At 43.5% G+C, this 17,270-nt stretch overlaps 1 protein-coding gene across 4 annotated transcripts in view; it reads right to left on the bottom strand.

The window, feature by feature from the left end:
- Window positions 1-17,270, bottom strand: part of GRB10 (growth factor receptor bound protein 10) — a 469,634-nt gene that overhangs the window by 52,625 nt on the left and 399,739 nt on the right. For 2 of the 4 annotated variants that reach the window (XM_077269359.1, XM_077269356.1), the window contains 2 exons: window positions 8,329-8,444; window positions 2,387-2,461 (listed from right to left, as the gene is read on the bottom strand). In XM_077269359.1, the coding sequence (XP_077125474.1) occupies window positions 2,387-2,461; window positions 8,329-8,444 (191 nt within the window). The remainder of the gene's footprint in view (window positions 1-2,386; window positions 2,462-8,328; window positions 8,445-17,270) is intronic. The other 2 variants (XM_077269360.1, XM_077269358.1) reach the window with 1 other exon arrangement.

The raw sequence follows: 17,270 nt of genomic DNA, 5'->3' as shown, positions 1-17,270 counted from the left end.
CTCCCTGGCCTCTCCTCCTTGGTTGCGCAAGGGAGCTTGCACGCTGCCACTAGCGTTGTCTGATGGAAATTTTCTCAACACATTTTCCACAATGGCTTTCTTGTATAGCACCATTTTAGAAGACCTCTCCACCTCAGGAAGAAGAGATGCAAAGTTCTGCTAGTAGCGTGGGTCTAGCAGAGTGAACAACCAGTACTCTCTCGGTTAAGATGAATGTAATACGAGGATCACAGAAAAGGCAGCAATACATAAAGTCGGCCAAATGTGTCAAGCTCCATACAGCCAACACTTCCCCATCATGATGATGACTTTCCATCTCCATCATCGGCCCATCCATTTACGAGACCGTACGTAGATTGTGCGGCTACTAGCCTCTGTTCGCTAGCCACCACTTCCTGTTTCTCCTCCTCGGTGTCCACCTCCTCATTGTTACCCAATCCACGCTGAGCAGATGAGATTAGGCTGGGCTGGCTAGAATCTGTTATGTCTTCCTCCATCCCCACCTGGTCCACATACAAAGCTTCATGTTTAATTGTGAGAAGCGACTAAGTAGGAACAGAAGCTAGTTGCGCTGACTAAGGTGTCATCGCAGCTCACCATCTTTGTTGAGCCCTCAGTCTTTGAGAACTAAACAAACGTCAGAATTACATGCCCACTCTTCATTTTTTATGTTCGGAGACAACTGAACAGAAGACCAACAGGCAAGTTGGATTTAGTACTCAACCACTGGTCTCTTCTGCTCACAAAGCCTTCCCAGGATGTTCAGTATGGGGTTCCAGCATGTGGGGATGTCACACACCAGTCAGTGAGAGCCGGCAACCTCATGCACTCCCCTGTAGTGGCGACAGCTGTAGCCAACTTGCGGAAATGGGAGCCGACGCAGAGTACCTTAACTAGAAGCGCTGGCACTTCTGGGTATGTTTTCAGAAACTGTTGAACTACCAAGTTGAGCACATGTGCCAAGCATAGTATGTGTGAGCTTGCCAAACTTAACAGCCGCCACCAGGTTACACCCATCAGCACTCTCAACAATGCCGGTTTGATGGTTCAGCAGTAAAAACTACAGATGTGTCTGGTCTGCTTTTCTCTTCAATAAGTCTTCCGCAGTGTGCGGTTTGTCTCCTAGACAAATTAGCTTCAGCAGAGCCTGTTGCCGCTTCACTGAAGGAGTGTTGCAGAGCTTGCAGCTGTGGACGATTTGCTCCGAAATAGCACATAGGAGATGGAGGAGCAAGAGGGGACGCAGGAACTGCTGTTAGCAGTGGAGGATTCCCTGATAGAAGTAGAGCCAACAGTCCTCGGCGTTGGGAGCACATGCGCCGTGCCATGGTGTGAATCGGCCCAGTCTCCATAATGTTCGCCCAGTGTGCCGTCAGGTAAATGCAACGTCCCTGGCCACAAGCACTTGTCCATGTGTCGTTCGTTATGCAGACAATGCCAGTAAGTGTGTTGGTAAGGGCACAGGTGAGGTTCCTGGACACATGCTGATAGAAGGCGGGGATGCCACACAGTGATAAAGTGGCGTCTGGGGATTAAATACTGAGGGACAGCTGACACCATATGGAGCATTTTCTCCCCTTGTGAAAATGAAATAATTGGTGCGAGAAACATTTTTGTGGGAAAACAAACATTATTTTTATTTTCACGGCTCAACATTGTAAACTTCTGTTAATAACCTGGGGGTTTAAGGTGCTCACCACACATCTAGATAAGTTAAGTTCCTTCAGAGGTCTAGTTTCAAAAATGGGGTCACTTGGGGCTTTTCACTGTTTAGGAACATCAGGGGCTCTGCAGACGAGGCATGGCATCCGGTAATCATTCCAGCAAACTTAGCATTCGAAAAGTGAAAGGGCGTTCCTTCCCTTCCAAACCCTGCGCCCAAACAGTAGTTTTCTCCCACATATGGGGGTATCATGCTCAAGAAAAATAGCACAATTGTTGGGGTTTATTTTTTTTGTTACCCTAAAGTAACATTTTTGTGAAGAAAAAAAAAAAAAAAAATTAACATTATTATTATTATTGCTTCAGTTCCCGAGAAGCACCTCAAGGGTCAATATACTTCTTGAATGAGATTTTGAGCACCTTTAGGGGTGCAGTTTAGAATGGAGTCGCTTTGGGGTATTTTCTGTCATACAGACTCCTTAAAAAGTCACTTGAAATGTCATGTGGTCCCTAAAAAAAAAAAAAAAATGTTTTGTAAATTTTGTTGGGAAAAAATGAGAAACCGTGGGTCAACTTTTAACCCTTGTAAAAAAAAAAAAAAATGAAAGCATTTGTTAAAAAATTGGGCTGATTTAAAGTAGACATCTATCTAGTTAAAGGGCAGAAAAAACAAAAGTGTGAAAGTTGCAAAATTTCAAAATCAGTAAATAGGCATTAGCTTTACCTGGAGTAATTCAGATTTGGGAATGCTACCATTTGATTGCTGACACCATGCTACCATCTGTTCTGGAAAGAAATTCTTTCAAAAAGGAACAAAAAAATAAAAGTCAGCACATCATTTAAGCTGTTAAAACTGTGAAACAAAAAAAGATAACTTACATTGCTTACATTTAGCACACATGCTGGGAAAGTTACCCAAATACATGTTAAACGTAACCTTAGGGCTCCATTAGTAAATGCACATGTATATTAGCCTTTCTAAGGCTACATTCAAACAATGAGGTTTTGTTGAGTTTTTGATGTTGCATGTTTATTGCATCTGAGTGTTTTTTAAAAAGGGAATCTCACCACATTTAACCTATCTAAAGTATTAATATTGGCATACAGGTTATAGACCTATAGAGGAGAGTAATATCTGTATGTCCTATCATATGCCCAATTGTTGAGAAATCATCTTTTGTCACTTTATATAAATTATCTCTTCCAGAAAAATGGGAGATGATGGTGCTCGGGGGAAAACACTCACTTCATGTATAATAAGCTCTGGAAGCAGAGTTATCAGGGAGACAAGTAAGGCCTGTTTCACACATCAGTTTTTAGCCGTCAAGCACAATCCGGCAAATTTTTTAGAAAACAGATCTGTTGCAAATTGTTAAAAACTGATGCGACGGATCCGTTTTTCTGCTGGATCCAACTTTTTTTTTTTTTTTATCCTGGGGATAGAGTTTGGACTTCCTGTTTCAGAGGAGGGAGAGCAGGAGATAGACGCGTGATTTGTGTAAACCGGATTCGGTCATTTCACCTCACATTTCATAAGTTTATTGCCGGATCAGACGCTGTGTGTTTTTTCGCCGGACAGAAAAAAGTTCCTCTGTACATTTTCTTCGGCCGCCGGAAAACTAATTTTGGACGGATCTGGCAAAAAACAGATGAAACGTGAGGCCATCAGGCGCAATCCAGGGCTAATACAAGTCTATGAGAAAAAAACAGATCTGGCAGCAACTTTTGCCAGATCAGTTTTTTTTTTTCAAAATCCACGGGATTGTGCCTGACGTCAAAAACCTGATGTGTGAAAGGGGCCTAACTAACAGAACGGGAGAACTGAAATGGTCTTCTTGCAAACATTTTTGCTTCTCTCAGCTCTGCCACATGGTAACAATATTACAGCCCTGTCTGCCTGTGAGCTGGAAGCTGGGAGGAACATGCGTATGTGTTAGTTATAATCACACACAGCTCTGCAGTGATATTAGTTATGATCACACACAGCTCTGCAGTGATATCAGGAGAACAGAGAGCGGCCATCACACTGGTAACTCCTTCATGAATAATTAGGTCTGGGGGCAGAGTAATCTCCAGGCACCATCCGCCTCGGCACCTGGACGAGGCAATTTATATAAAGTGATAGATGATTTATCCACAACAGGGCATCTGATATGAGACGCCCATATTAGTAGGTTGGATAGGTCAAACATGTTGACAATCAGGTTCTTCAACATGTCTTGTTACAGCGTTTTTGACGCTGCGGTCTTTGTCTCTTGTTGTGTGTCTTGCTTTAAATAAAGCAGCTTTTTTTTTTTTATTTCCTGGTATTTGGATTGACAAAACTTTGACATACTCTAGTGCGAATTACATGCATTTTTGCTGTGGAAACGCAATGTAAATGCATGTGTTTACCTGTGAACTTTCCGCACCTAATGCAAGTCTATGGGGAAATTACATAGAAAACTCAGCATACCTGCAAGAGAAATGTACGTGCTGCAGATTTGAAATACACACCCCAGGACGGTTTGCACTGCGTTAAAAAGCACAGAGGGCATTAGATTTCTATAAATCCATCCTCTCAACATAATTTTGCTGCGTCACATACGCAACATCTTACAGTTCCAGCGGAGTCAAAAACACCCCAAAAGCTCATTGTGGGAACGTAGCCTAATGGTATATGCAAAAAGCTTTTTAATTACAAATAGGTTAAAACAGATGCCACTTTAGTCTATGGTTAATTGAAATCCGTGACAGAACCCTAGTAGTGTCCATCTTCCATAAGATAGAATAGTAATCCATTTTATGAATTTGTAAAAAAAAAGCTGATTTATAGATTTAAAAATCTGTGCCATTGATGAGGGATTCCATTATAAAAAGATGCACTATGAAGATCACACACTAAATGTAAACTACAGTAGGGTGCCCCATAAATCAACCATATACTGAGCAGTAGGACCTAAAAAGGATTGCTTTATGGCAGGGGTCTCCAACTCCAGTACTCAAGGCCCACCAACAGGTCATGATTTCCTTAGCTTTGCCCAGGTGATAACTGCATCACCTGGGCAATACAAAGGAAATCCTGAAAACTTGATCTGTTGGTGGGCCTTGAGGACTGGAGTTGGGTACACTGCTTTATGGTGTATGCCCATTTATGAAATACGATAAGATCACAAGACCACATCTGCCTGTGTCCACTTTCACTTAAAAATAATCCTGACTTAAAGGGGTTCTTTAGGCATGAGATGGCACTGACCTATCCACGGCACTCAAATGAGTTGATATTCAATTCAATTTTAAAAGGTGCGGCAACAACTACAGTACAGAATTATTGCTGCAATTACAGTTAAATTTACACTCATTTGAGTGCCGCAGTATTTATGATTTATGCTCTCTACCACTGTGCACCTACATCTATTTAGCTAGTGTGGCCATTATCTCTTTTATGTACAGTATAGGTAATCAATATACATGGAACATTCCCGTAGCTGATGGATGAGGTGTCATAAGAAAGGTCATCAATATCATTATCCAGAGAACCCCTTTAAAGATGTGTGACCACTGAGTATTTTGCAGAGTTTTCTGGGTAGAAGCAGGTTAAGGAGTATTGCATTTTGGAAAGTTTGCGCAAAGCTTCAGCTCCAAGAACTCTACAAAAAAAAAATAATTGTATGCACATAGCCTAAGGATAATTGTTTTAACTGCCTCATATAAAGTAGGTAGAAAAACAGATTTGAAAGCTGGGTCACTTACTGTGCTTCTTGCTATAGTTTTGATTAAACACAGTTATCTGCCACAGTTCTGCTAATACTCTCAATGATAAGCTCCAGGCTTTGTAATTTTCAGTATTTTTAAGCTGCTTATCACCGCCTCCTATAATCGAGTGGCAAGTTTTTCATATACACAGTGCAGGCAGAAAAGTGTCACTCAATTGCAGAGGTACGGCTATACAGAGCTCATCAAGACCCACAGCAGATAAACTAAGCTTTATAAACAGCAAGGATACCAGTAAGAATGCTGGAATAAGGGTCTCTGTCACCAGGTTTATGCTTCCCAATTTGAGGAAAGCATAATGTGGAGACAGATTCCCTGTAAATCCTTAATGACCAGGTCTTAACTATGGGCCATATTATGCTTTTCCGCTTTTTAAGGTATTTTATCAGCCATAACTGCTTCTACTGACCTGGCCGTTTATTGGCTGTTAAATATTTTTATGTTAAATGGCAAAAGTTAAATTATTTTTGGAATTTTTTTTTTTGTGTAACATCCATGTTTCACATTAAACCAGAATAATTAGCTTTTTTTATTATTTACATACTGAAGGGACCGTGGTTTAATAAAGCTTTTCAATATATTTCACGATTACATATTTGTTAAATAGGTTTTTCTTAGAGGTCATAAAAACTCTGGGGACACTAACTGAGTTATCTGTAGGAACTCTAGATACAGAAAAAATAGATACAGAAAAAATAGCTGTGCCAGTCACTGGCAGAGCGGATATGGGGTTGAGAAGACAAGGTAGGCATGTCTGACAGCAAGACCCCGATCTGCTCCAGCTAGATAACCAACGTTAATGTAGCTTGTAGACTACAGACATAAGGACCTCCGCCTGTGTGGACAACAATAAAACTCAGGTCCAGATTCCTCATGAAAGTAAAAGCAAAGCATGGAAGATGTGATCATTACTATTCAAAGCATGTGTAGGTCATCGTAGCAGTCACTGGTGGAAGGAGAAAATGTGATAATCACGTCGTGCCCTCCTTTCCAATTATCGGGGCAGCATGGAGCAGTCACAGCTGTTCTTCACTTATGCCCACTGTTCAGTTCATGGATGTCTCCCTTAAGGTACCTTCACACGAAACAACACTAACGATATCGCTAGCGATCCGTGACGTTGCAGCATCCTGGCTAGCGATATCGTTTAGTTTGACACGCAGCAGCGATCAGGATCCTGCTGTGATGTCGCTGGTCGCTGAATAAAGTTCAGAACTTTATTTGGTCGTCCGATCGCCGTGTATCGTTGTGTTTGACAGCAAAAGCAACGATACCAGCGATATTTTACACTGGTAACCAGGGTAAAATGTAAAAAAAACAAACAGTACATACTTACATGCGTCCCCCGGCGTCCGCTTCCCACACTGACTGAGCGCCGCAAAGTGAAAGTGAAAGCACAGCACAGCGGTGACGTCACCGCTGTGCCCTGCTACTGCCGGCGCTCAGTCAGTCAGTACAGGAAGCGGACGCCGGGGGACGCGAATGTAAGTATGTACTGTTTGTTTTTTTTACATTTTACGCTGGTAACCAGGGTAAACATCGGGTTACTAAGCGCGGCCATGTGCTTAGCAACCCGATGTTTACCCTGGTTATCCGGGGACCTCGGCATCGTTGGTCGCTGGAGAGCGGTCTGTGTGACAGCTCTCCAGCGATCAAACAGCGACGCTGCAGCGTCGTTTCGTGTGAAGGTACCTTTAGACCAGTGTCACAGTGTATCACATCCGATGTGAGGGCATCAGATAAGATATGCTAATGACACCCTGCTCCAGCTCTGCTGTGAGCCGATGGTTAGTGCTCCGATCACCTCATGATAGAATATCACAGCACAGCTGCGGAGGAGACAAAGTAATTTCTCCATACCCTCCATTGCTGGCGTTGGCAGGAATCGCACTGCACTCGGGTGATATCATGCAATCGCAGCATGTTACGATTTTTTTCCTGTCCAATTACGATCTGACCAGGAATAAAAAGCCACCATTGAGAACAGAAGCATAGGATTTAACGGATGGCATTCGTTCAATTTCTTTGCAAGTGGGAGAGAGCCCTTAGCCTGTAAATGTGCTGAGTGAGCTGGCCATGATTGGAGAACAACCATGACTGCTCAGTGCTGCGCCCATTGACTGGACAGTGGCAGGGTAAGGTGCAATTACAATATAAATTTTCTCCTTCCACCAATGACATACTCTGAATGGTAATTATCATCCCTATCATGCTGTGCTTTTACTTTTATGTGGAATCTAGACCAGACAGGTGACCTCGAAATAACATTTTTCTTAGGTCAGCAAAATGTAATTAAAGAATTATATTTCAATCACAATTCAGTACTTAGTCTTAAATATGCGGCACCCCCTTACATCTCCTCCCTCATTTCTGTCTATCGGCCTAGCCGACCGCTGCGCTCTGCAAACGACTTTCGACTAAACTCTGCACTAATCCGTACCTCCCACTCCCGACTCCAAGACTTCCCCCGTGCTGCACCAATCCTCTGGAATGCTCTACCCCAAGATATTAGGACCATCCACAACTTGCATAGTTTTAGGCGCTCGCTCAAAAATTTGTTCAGAGCGGCCTATCACGTTCCCTAATCAGTCATTTTAGGTTTGTTTGTGTAGCCCATTCACTATCTCCATCTACCCCCCACTCCCTGAAGATAGCTGGACCATCATTGTAAATACATCATTGTAAATACACACCTGTGCTTTGTATCTCCCCCACCTCATTGTAGATTGTAAGCTCTCACGAGCAGGGTCGTCTTATTTTGTCTTATTTTGCTTTATTACTGTATTGTTAACATTGTTACCTATGAGTGTTGTGTTTGAAACTGTAAAGCGCTGCGGAATATGTTGGCACTATATAAATAAAGATTATTATTATTATTATTATTATTATTATTATTAAATATGGTCAACTTACCATGGGATTTTTGAAAAATTCATATTTTGCATAATTCTTTCTGAACAGAAACTTGCTTTCACTTGTCATCATGGATTGAATTTGCAATACCAATTCATGGTCTTCAAGACATCGCTCTAATTTAAAGGATATAAAAGGTCATTTTGTGCTTATGCTCATTGGAGGCAGGCAGTTAGACATTTCAAAGTGTGTCCACAGTCTTTATTAGAAGATAGAAATATATTTCAACTGTAGGTGGTCCCCATCATTGTACCCCTACGTTTTTGTTGAATAGGAAATACATTGCAGACCAGTAGAGGTCCAAAAGTTGGAACCATTTTCCAGCGAATGGGACCCCAAAATGCTCTATTGGAATGCAATTGTAGTCATCTCTGGTAGACCCCCCAAAAGAATGAAACAAGCACCATGTGTACCCCATGCTACGTGGTCCCGGTCATTCTACTACTCTGCAAAAAGTTGTGTATAATGAAACAAGTCATTTAAAGTTTGTCTCACTAAAGAATTTCCTAGCTTACATATTTGCTTGTGTTTATTCTTTATTTTAATTTCAGTTAAACTTGCTCATCATAAACTAGAGGCTTATAAACATTTTAGGGAGTTTGTTATTGAAAATGAAATAAATAGTGGACTTCAGGGGAGGGGGCAGAAAGAAAAAGGCTCAGATAGCAGCATTTAATCAGTGTAATATATTATATACTGTATACATTCTAATTTAATGATTCTCTTATGTGAGCCTCTTTTTCCACCTAAAGTCTGTCGTTATGACAAGATTGTCATCTGGTCCAGTTAAAAGGAACCGGTCACGTCTTTTTGCTATTAAACTGCGCCAATGTCTTCTTAGTGTTGCACATTGCATCACTAACAGGTTTTCCTCAAGCAGAACATCCAAGTATTTCTCACAAAAAAACACTTTATACTTTGGTGATTGCCCCACATACCTTTTGCTTCAGTCTAAAATGCGGGGATCTCTAGCTTTCCAGTCACGGTCAGTCAAATGCCTTTTCAAATTCTCCATGTCCATTGCATTATAAATCCTTCCCTTCACTGCTCCCTATGTCCCCGCAACCTCCCAGCAGATTCCGCACTCACGAAATGACCATTTTTCTGGGTATGCACACTGAATCTGTGTATGACCCAGTTTCATATATTATATGTAGGCATTCGCTGGAGACGCTGAGAGTCAGTGGCTAGATGATAGTTTGTGAGCGCACAGGTAAAAGGAGGTGGTGCGCAATGCCCGGAAAGTAACGCAATATGAAAATAAAAACTATTAGATAATATGAAATATTTTAAACAGTTAATTTTGGCCTTTTTAACCAAGTCCCATTTTTCAAATCTGACTGAAAAACTTTGGAATGGATCTACATATCCCAGTGATTGAGAACTTTTTTTTTTTTTCATGACACTGTACAGCAACACCATTCCAGTAAATTTACGTCAAAGGTCATGTCCTTGCCTTTGATATAAGATCACACACAGCCCGCATCTTTCCCCGCATATGACCGATCTAATCAGCCATAATGTGCCTTTAACATCTGCAAGGGAATTTATGCGGCTGTTAAGAAGTTAAATACAGCTGTCAATCACTGAAAGCAGGATTTAACACGTGTTGGATGGAAGAGTCATTCATCCCACCCTTCAAATGATGGCGGGGCACCTCTATAGGTTGTCATGATCGCTGGGGGTCTGCGGATAATCCCTGTGCCTTTCATTATGATCCTCCTGTGAACGTTATTCATAGGAGGATAGTGATTTTCACTACGCAGAGCAGTGCTGAAGCAATTCTATGCATAGCATATGCCATCAGTTGATTGCAGCTTCAAGTCCTTTAAGAGGACTATACCAGACAGTAAAAAGTGAGGAAAAAAAAGTTTTAAAAAAGTTCAAATCACACTTTTCCCATTAAACGCCCCCCCCCCCCCCCCCCAAAAAAAAAAACCTGACATATTTGGCATCGCTGAGTTCGTAAAGTATAAAATAAATTAATCCAATCTGTAAACAGCGTAGCAAGGAAAAAACCCCCCAAAAAACAAAACAAACACCACATCAGAATTATAAGTTTTTGACTGCTGCATTAAGGCGATCAAAACATTTTATCTATCCCATAATGGTACAAAAAAAAAACAGCAGCGCAGGGTGCAAAAAATAAGTAGTCTCACTGCCCTATATCCCGAAAAATTAAAAATGTTACCGGTCTCGTATAATGGCAACATAAGCAAAAATTTATCTTACAAATTTCCGTTTAGTTTTTTCACCAATTAAAAAACCTCCCACGTATCTACATACTCGTACTGCCATGGAGAATCATATTGCCATGTCAGTTTTACCATGTAGTGAACATAAATTAACTTTTCTTCAAATTTCAACTTTTATTTAATGAAAAATAAAATATGCAAAAGTAAACTTACCATTACAACTTTACATAATTCTAATTTTTTTTTGTTTTGTTAGGATGGCAGAAGACAAGTTTTATAGCAGATTTTTCATTTCCCATCATCACCTCAAGAAAACACAACTTTTTTTCTTACAGACTTTCAGATTTGGAGTGACTGACTGGCCAATATACTGAAAAATCCTCCCCCTCCAAACAAAAATGCCATTTTAAAAGTTGCACCATGCAATATGTTCAAAACTGCAATTAGTATGTTTATTAGCCATTCAGGTACTTCATAGTAATTAACACGAAGTGGACTTAATTTAATTTTTTTCCAGTAAAATGCTGCTTTACTGCCAAAGTTCATTTTCAGAGGGGATAATAGGAAAAAACAAATCCCATAATTTGTTCTGCACTCAACCAAATGGTGGCCACACAGAGGCTGAGAAGGGAGAGGGGCCATTTGGCTTCGAGAGCAAGGATTTTGAAGGAATTTTGGCAAGAGCCTATTTAACATGACGTGGCAGTTAAGGCATGAGAAGAAATTTAGTTATTTCAATTTCAGGTACAGTACAGATCCAAAAAATAGCAATAGAAAATCTTAAACTGTTGACAACAAGGAATCATAGGTCTAAGTGAAGGAAGAGGTTGGCGTGTAGGTAAAAGAGGCAAGGAAGGAGTAATCCAGTTTGTTTTTTTAGGGACCAGACTTTAAAACATAAAAGTAGACCAAAATAAAACTAACACCCCTAAACCATGGAGCGAAGGTCCAACGAGGTGGATGAGGCTGTGTAGGTGCACACTGGCTGCGGACAGGCAAATGCACTAGTCTGATCACACCTACTGTGCTAAACACACGTTCTGACAATACACTTGCCACATTGCAGGCCTGCACCTCCAAGGCATAAAGGGCAAGCTCAGGCCATTTGTCCAATTAGGAGAACCAGAAGTTAAATGGGGCAGGCCCATCAGTACGTGGAGACGTGTAGAAAGGTACTCTTCCACCATGTTGTTGTAATGCTGCCTTCTGCTAATATGGACCATATCAGACAGTGGTGCCGAATGTTGTGACTTGCTCGAAGTTGCCACATTTCAGCCATGCTATCTATGCCTGCCTTCTGAGGTGGTGGCGAAGCACCAACTGCGTTGGTGACTTCCTCCTCCGCTTCGTACTTCCATCGAGCCCCCACTGCTAGTGTCAAAGCCATCAGTAGTTTCTCTTCTGGCATGTGCTTGTATTCAAGCATTTTGCGATCTGGCTCCAGTGAAGGAAGTGATGATGGTATCCTGTCTTTGTAGAAGGGATCCCATCAGGGTGGCCACCCTGTAATCAGCACTGGTAAAAATACGGGCAACTTGTCTGTGGTTGCACAGACACAGCATCATGTATTGGCTCATGTGCCAGGCTGTCCAGCGGCAACGACAAGGTGTCCTCGGTGGTAGGTGTATGGTCTGGGTCCTCTGTCAGACCCCCCAGGGACGCTCCAGTGATGTCGGTGAGCTCCTTTGGAGTGTCACCCTGCTGTGAATGCTGTTCCTCCTCCTTTCAAAAAAATGTCCCCTGGCTGTACAGTTCGGTACATGGTTGCTATTGGGATAGTAACCATGTGTGGACGACAAGCCTGATAACTGAAATGGCCCTGCTGCTCTTCCTCATGTGCCACCACCTCATCCATCATTGCCTGATTTGTTCCACCTTATTGGTACGCCCACATACGAGGAGGTGAGGGGGAAGGCAGAAGTGATGCTTAAGCGCAGACAGACGAGCAGCAGGGTGAGAATTCCTGCACTCATAGCAGCTGCTCTTATATGTGTGTAGTTTTTCAGGAAGGTCTGCACCACCAAGTTCAGCATATGTGCCAGTCAAGGGATGTGCATCAAACTGGCTAGGCCCAGAGCTACTTTGAAATTTTCCCCATTATCAGACACCAACCAGTTATCTGTCTGCTGTTTGATCCCAGTCCATAGCTCCAGCACATTGTGGTATTTGTCCCCTAAACAAAGGAGATTAATAACAGCCTGCTGTTTCTTCTCCCTGGCTGTTGAGTTGGCGGTGCGGGTCTTACTGTGACCAAATGAGGAGGCGGGGTAGGAAGTGAAGAAGGCAACCTGGACAGAGTAATGCCCAGCAATTCTCGATGTTGGTAGGACATGAGATACAACGCCTTCAGCCTCTGTCCCAGCCACTACTACATTGACCCCGTAGGCAGTTAGGGAGATGCAATGTCCCTGGCCATGCTTACTGGTTCACATATTTGCTATGTGGACCTTGCCACTGATGGCATTGTACACCATATTTTGCCTGCAACCTGTGTATGCAGGGCAGAAATGACAGAATGGCATGCCTGGAAAAGTAGTAGTGGCAGGGGAGAACATGCTGCGGGACAGCCACCGCTATAAGGTTTTTTTAAAACTCAGTCTCCACTAGCCATAACAATAGCATTTTGAATGTCTAATTTGAAAATGCTTTCATTCAGGAGCATGGCTCGTAGGTGTGTAAGGGGGTTTCTCCTCTATCGAGGGTTTGGGGGATGGAAAGCTAAACACTTCCATGGGATGGTGTGGAGATGCTCGGTGACACTGGTGGTGGTGCGGTCACATCCTCTTTGTGTTAAGGCAGGTGGCCCTGTTGATCATGTGCGGGAGGAAGAGACCGCAGCAGAAAAGTGAGAAGGAGGCTCAGCTCTTATGCTTTTTAAAAAGGTGTGTACTCCACTGCACCTAGTGCTTGGAATTTAGATGCCTCATGCAGGTGGTACTCAGGTTTGGAAGATTTATGCCTCGCTTCAGGTTCTGATGGAACTGGGAGCAAACCACCCATCAATTGTTAGCACATTCCCTGAAGAAATGCCATGTCTTTTGAGCTGACTTATGTGCCGATTTAAGCATCACGGTGGGCAGTAGCAGCCGACGTACTTTCTAGGGACCGCCCGTACCTTTGCACTCCGCTCCCTCTCTTGCTGTGCTTCTGGTGCAGCGTGGCTACCTCCTCTACCTCAAAACTGATTAAGTCACCAGGATGGCCTTAGCTCCATGTGGTGTCTAGGACCTCTTCATCCACCAAATTACCTTCCACCCACTCTTCACCCCAGCCCTCTTTGCTTGTCTGCACACTGCAGAGAGATGCTGCAGTTGGCAACTGTGTTTTGTCATCCTCAAATGTTCTATGGATGTCCACTGACAGTGTGCACTAGTCCTTCCATGTACTCATGCTCGAATCTAACAAGCAGTTGGGCATCAGTGCCCTCAGCCTCTTCCACTTCTGGGGCAGGGTCAGATAGATGGGCCACAGATCCCCAGTCAACAGAGTCATCAAATAGACTGCTGCATCACTTGGAGCTCAGAATGCTTGGCTGATTTGCAAGGAGATGAGAAGTATGCTGGACGACCATGGTCCTCAGGTGTCAACTCTGCACTTTCTGTAGTGGACCGGGTGGAAGATAATGTGAAGGAACTGGAGGCACTCGCAGCCATCCAATCAAACACATTTTCAACATTTGTGGACTCAACATTCATGCAGCAGTACTTGGCCCAACAAAAACCCCCAGAACGCCTGCATGCACCATAGCACTATACAAGGAGCCACGTATCACTGTGAAGGAGCAAAACTTCAAAGCAGTTGATAATTTCAACTACTTAGGCAGCACACTTTCTCTTAAAGTAACCATAGATGCTGAGGTTAACAGAATTGCCAAAGCCAGTGCTGCCTTTGGGAGACTGCGTAAGAACATCTGAGAACGAAGGGGACTCAGCCTTACCACGAAGCTGAAGGTCTACTGCGCGGTTGTCCTCACCACACTTCTCTATGCTAGCAAGACCTGGACAGTCTACAGCCGACATGCTAAACAGCTTAATCATTTTCACATGAGTTGCCTTCCCAGACTCCTCCACATCAGGTGGCAAGACAATGTACCGGACACAGCAATTCAGGAATAAACTGGGATCTGCAGCGTCTACACTCTCCTGCTGAAAGTCCAAGCCAGGTGGGCTAGACATGTGGTCAGAATGCCTAACAGCTGACTACTGAAACTGCTGTATAAATTACTGTGCCAAGGAAAGCAAGCAGTTGGGGGAAGAAGTGCTATAAACACTGCCTTAAAGGGAACCTGTCACCCCCAAAATCGAAGGTGAGCTAAGCCCACCGGCATCAGGGGCTTATCTACAGCGTTCTGGAATGCTGTAGATAAGCCCCCGATGTATCCTGATGAGAAAAAGAGGTTAGATTATACTCACCCAGGGGCGGTTCCGGTCAGAAGGGTGTTGCGGTCTGGTCCGAGGCCTCCCATCTTCTTACGATGACATCCTCTTCTTGCATTCACGCTCCGGCGCAGGCGTACTTTGTCTGCCCTGTTGAGGGCAGAGCAAAGTACTGCAGTGCACATGCACCGGGCCTCTCCCGGAGCCTGCGCTCTGCAGTACTTTGCTCTGCCCTCAACAGGGCAGACAAAGTACGCCTGCTCCGGAGACGGAGCGTGAATGCAAGAAGAGGACGTCATCTTAAGAAGATGGGAGGCCCCGGACTGGACCGCAACACCCACCGGACCTGGACCGCCGCGGGACCGCCCCTGGGTGAGTATAATCTAACCTATTTTTCTCTTCTTTCAGGATACATCGGGGCTTATCTCCAGCATTCCAGAATGCTGTAGATAAGCCCCTGACGCTGGTGGGCTTAGCTCACCTTCGATTTTGGGGGGTGACTGGTTCCCTTTAAGGTGTCTCAAAAACTTGGAAGTCAACATCAATCAATGGGAACAGCTAGCCCTGAATCGTCCAGGTTGGCGGGGCAGGATCACCTCAGGAGCATGTGCAGCTGAAGATCGGAAAATCTTGGATGCAAAAAGAAAGCGTGCAATCCGTAAGAAACAAGTAGAATCTGGTGTACTGACCACATCTGCTCCCTTATGTCAAGTATGTGGGCGAACCTTCAGGGCCCACATTGGCATCATCAGCCACCTCCGGACCCATAACTACCAATTCTCTTCTAACCCTGAAGCCATGGTCATCTTCTAAAACGAAGGACGAACATCAATCTTTAAAACTTTTTTAAAAAAATTACAATATATATTTTTTTTGCCTAAAATACAAAATAAATGGGTCCTCTATCTTTAAGCACTTTTAGAGATAATTTAATCTTCAACTTGCTTAACTGTTCACAACAACAGTTGTTTTGACCAGGGATGTCCAAACTTTTACAGGCAACTGTAAGTGTAACTGAGCGCAGAGGCCCAACAGTTACATGCCCAATCAGTTGCTGATTCCTGCATTCTAAAGCCTGGTCTCCACACTGCATCAGCTGCATATGGATAAAGCCACAGCCAAATGTGCTTCACAGTAGCATGATTTTGGGTGAAACTTAATTTGTTTCAAAATTGTGTGGTCATTGTCAATTATATGTGGCTGAAGTCTCAATTGCAAGAAGTTTGGACAAGATGAATATGATCGCATTAATTGGCAACCTTTACGCATAGGTAAATATCACAACAGCTACAATATAAGTTCTAGAAAGAAACTCAGTGCAGAATATACACTATTCAATAAAAAAGGGAAGACAAATACCACATGCTAGACATCACTGAATGATATTCCAGTTGCAAGCCTTAGTGGAATGAATGGAGGACAAAAATGATCAATTTAAATCAAAATTAATATCCCATGGTGGTCTGGATTAGGAATGATACTTAAGGTGGAAAATCACATTACAGGCTGATCCAACTTCAGTGGAAATGCCTCAAGCCAAAGAAATGATACTAAGTAGTGTGTGACCTCCATATGCCTATATGATCTCCCTACAATGCCTGGGCATGGTTCTGATGAGGCGGCGGATGTTCTCCTGAGGGATCTCCTCTGAGACCTAGATTAAAGCATTATTCAACCCCTGAACAGTCTGTAGGGAAATGGAACAAGACATGATGTCCCAGATGTCCTTAACTGGATTTATGTCTGGGGAACTGGCAGGCCAGTCCATAGCATCAACGTCTTTACCATGCAGAAATTGCTGACACTGCATACAGTCTCACAATGGGTCTGAGGATCTCATCCCGGTACTTAATGGCAGTCACAGTACCTCTTGCTAGCACATATAGGGCTGTGCGGCCTTCCAAGTAAAGGTCTCCCCCACACCATTACTGACACTGCCAAACTGGTCATGCTGGAGGATATTGCAGGCAGCAGGACATTCTTCACGGCGTCTCAAGACTCTGTCACGTCTGTCACATATGCTCAATGTAAATCTGCTCTCATCCATGAAGAGCACAGGGCGCCAGTGTCAAGTCTGCCTATCTTGGTATTCTCTGGCAAATGCCAATTGCCCTGAATGGTGTTGGGCTGTAAGCACAACACCCACTTGTGGACATCGGGCCCTCATACCACCCTAATGGAGTCGGTTTCTGACAGTTTGAGTAGACACATGGATGTTAGTGGCTTACTGGAGGTCATTTTGCAGGGCTCTGGCACTGCGCCTCCTTTTCCTCCTTGAACAAAGAAGGAGTTAATGGTCATGCTGCTGGGTTGTTGCCCTCCTAAGGCCCTCTCCACATCTCCTGGTATCTACTCCATGCTCTGGACAGTG

The sequence above is a fragment of the Ranitomeya variabilis genome, chromosome 6 (assembly GCF_051348905.1).
Source record: "Ranitomeya variabilis isolate aRanVar5 chromosome 6, aRanVar5.hap1, whole genome shotgun sequence".
Lineage (NCBI taxonomy): Eukaryota > Metazoa > Chordata > Amphibia > Anura > Dendrobatidae > Ranitomeya > Ranitomeya variabilis.
Note: the sequence above shows the minus strand (reverse complement) of the source record. Positions and strands in the feature narration are given on the sequence as shown.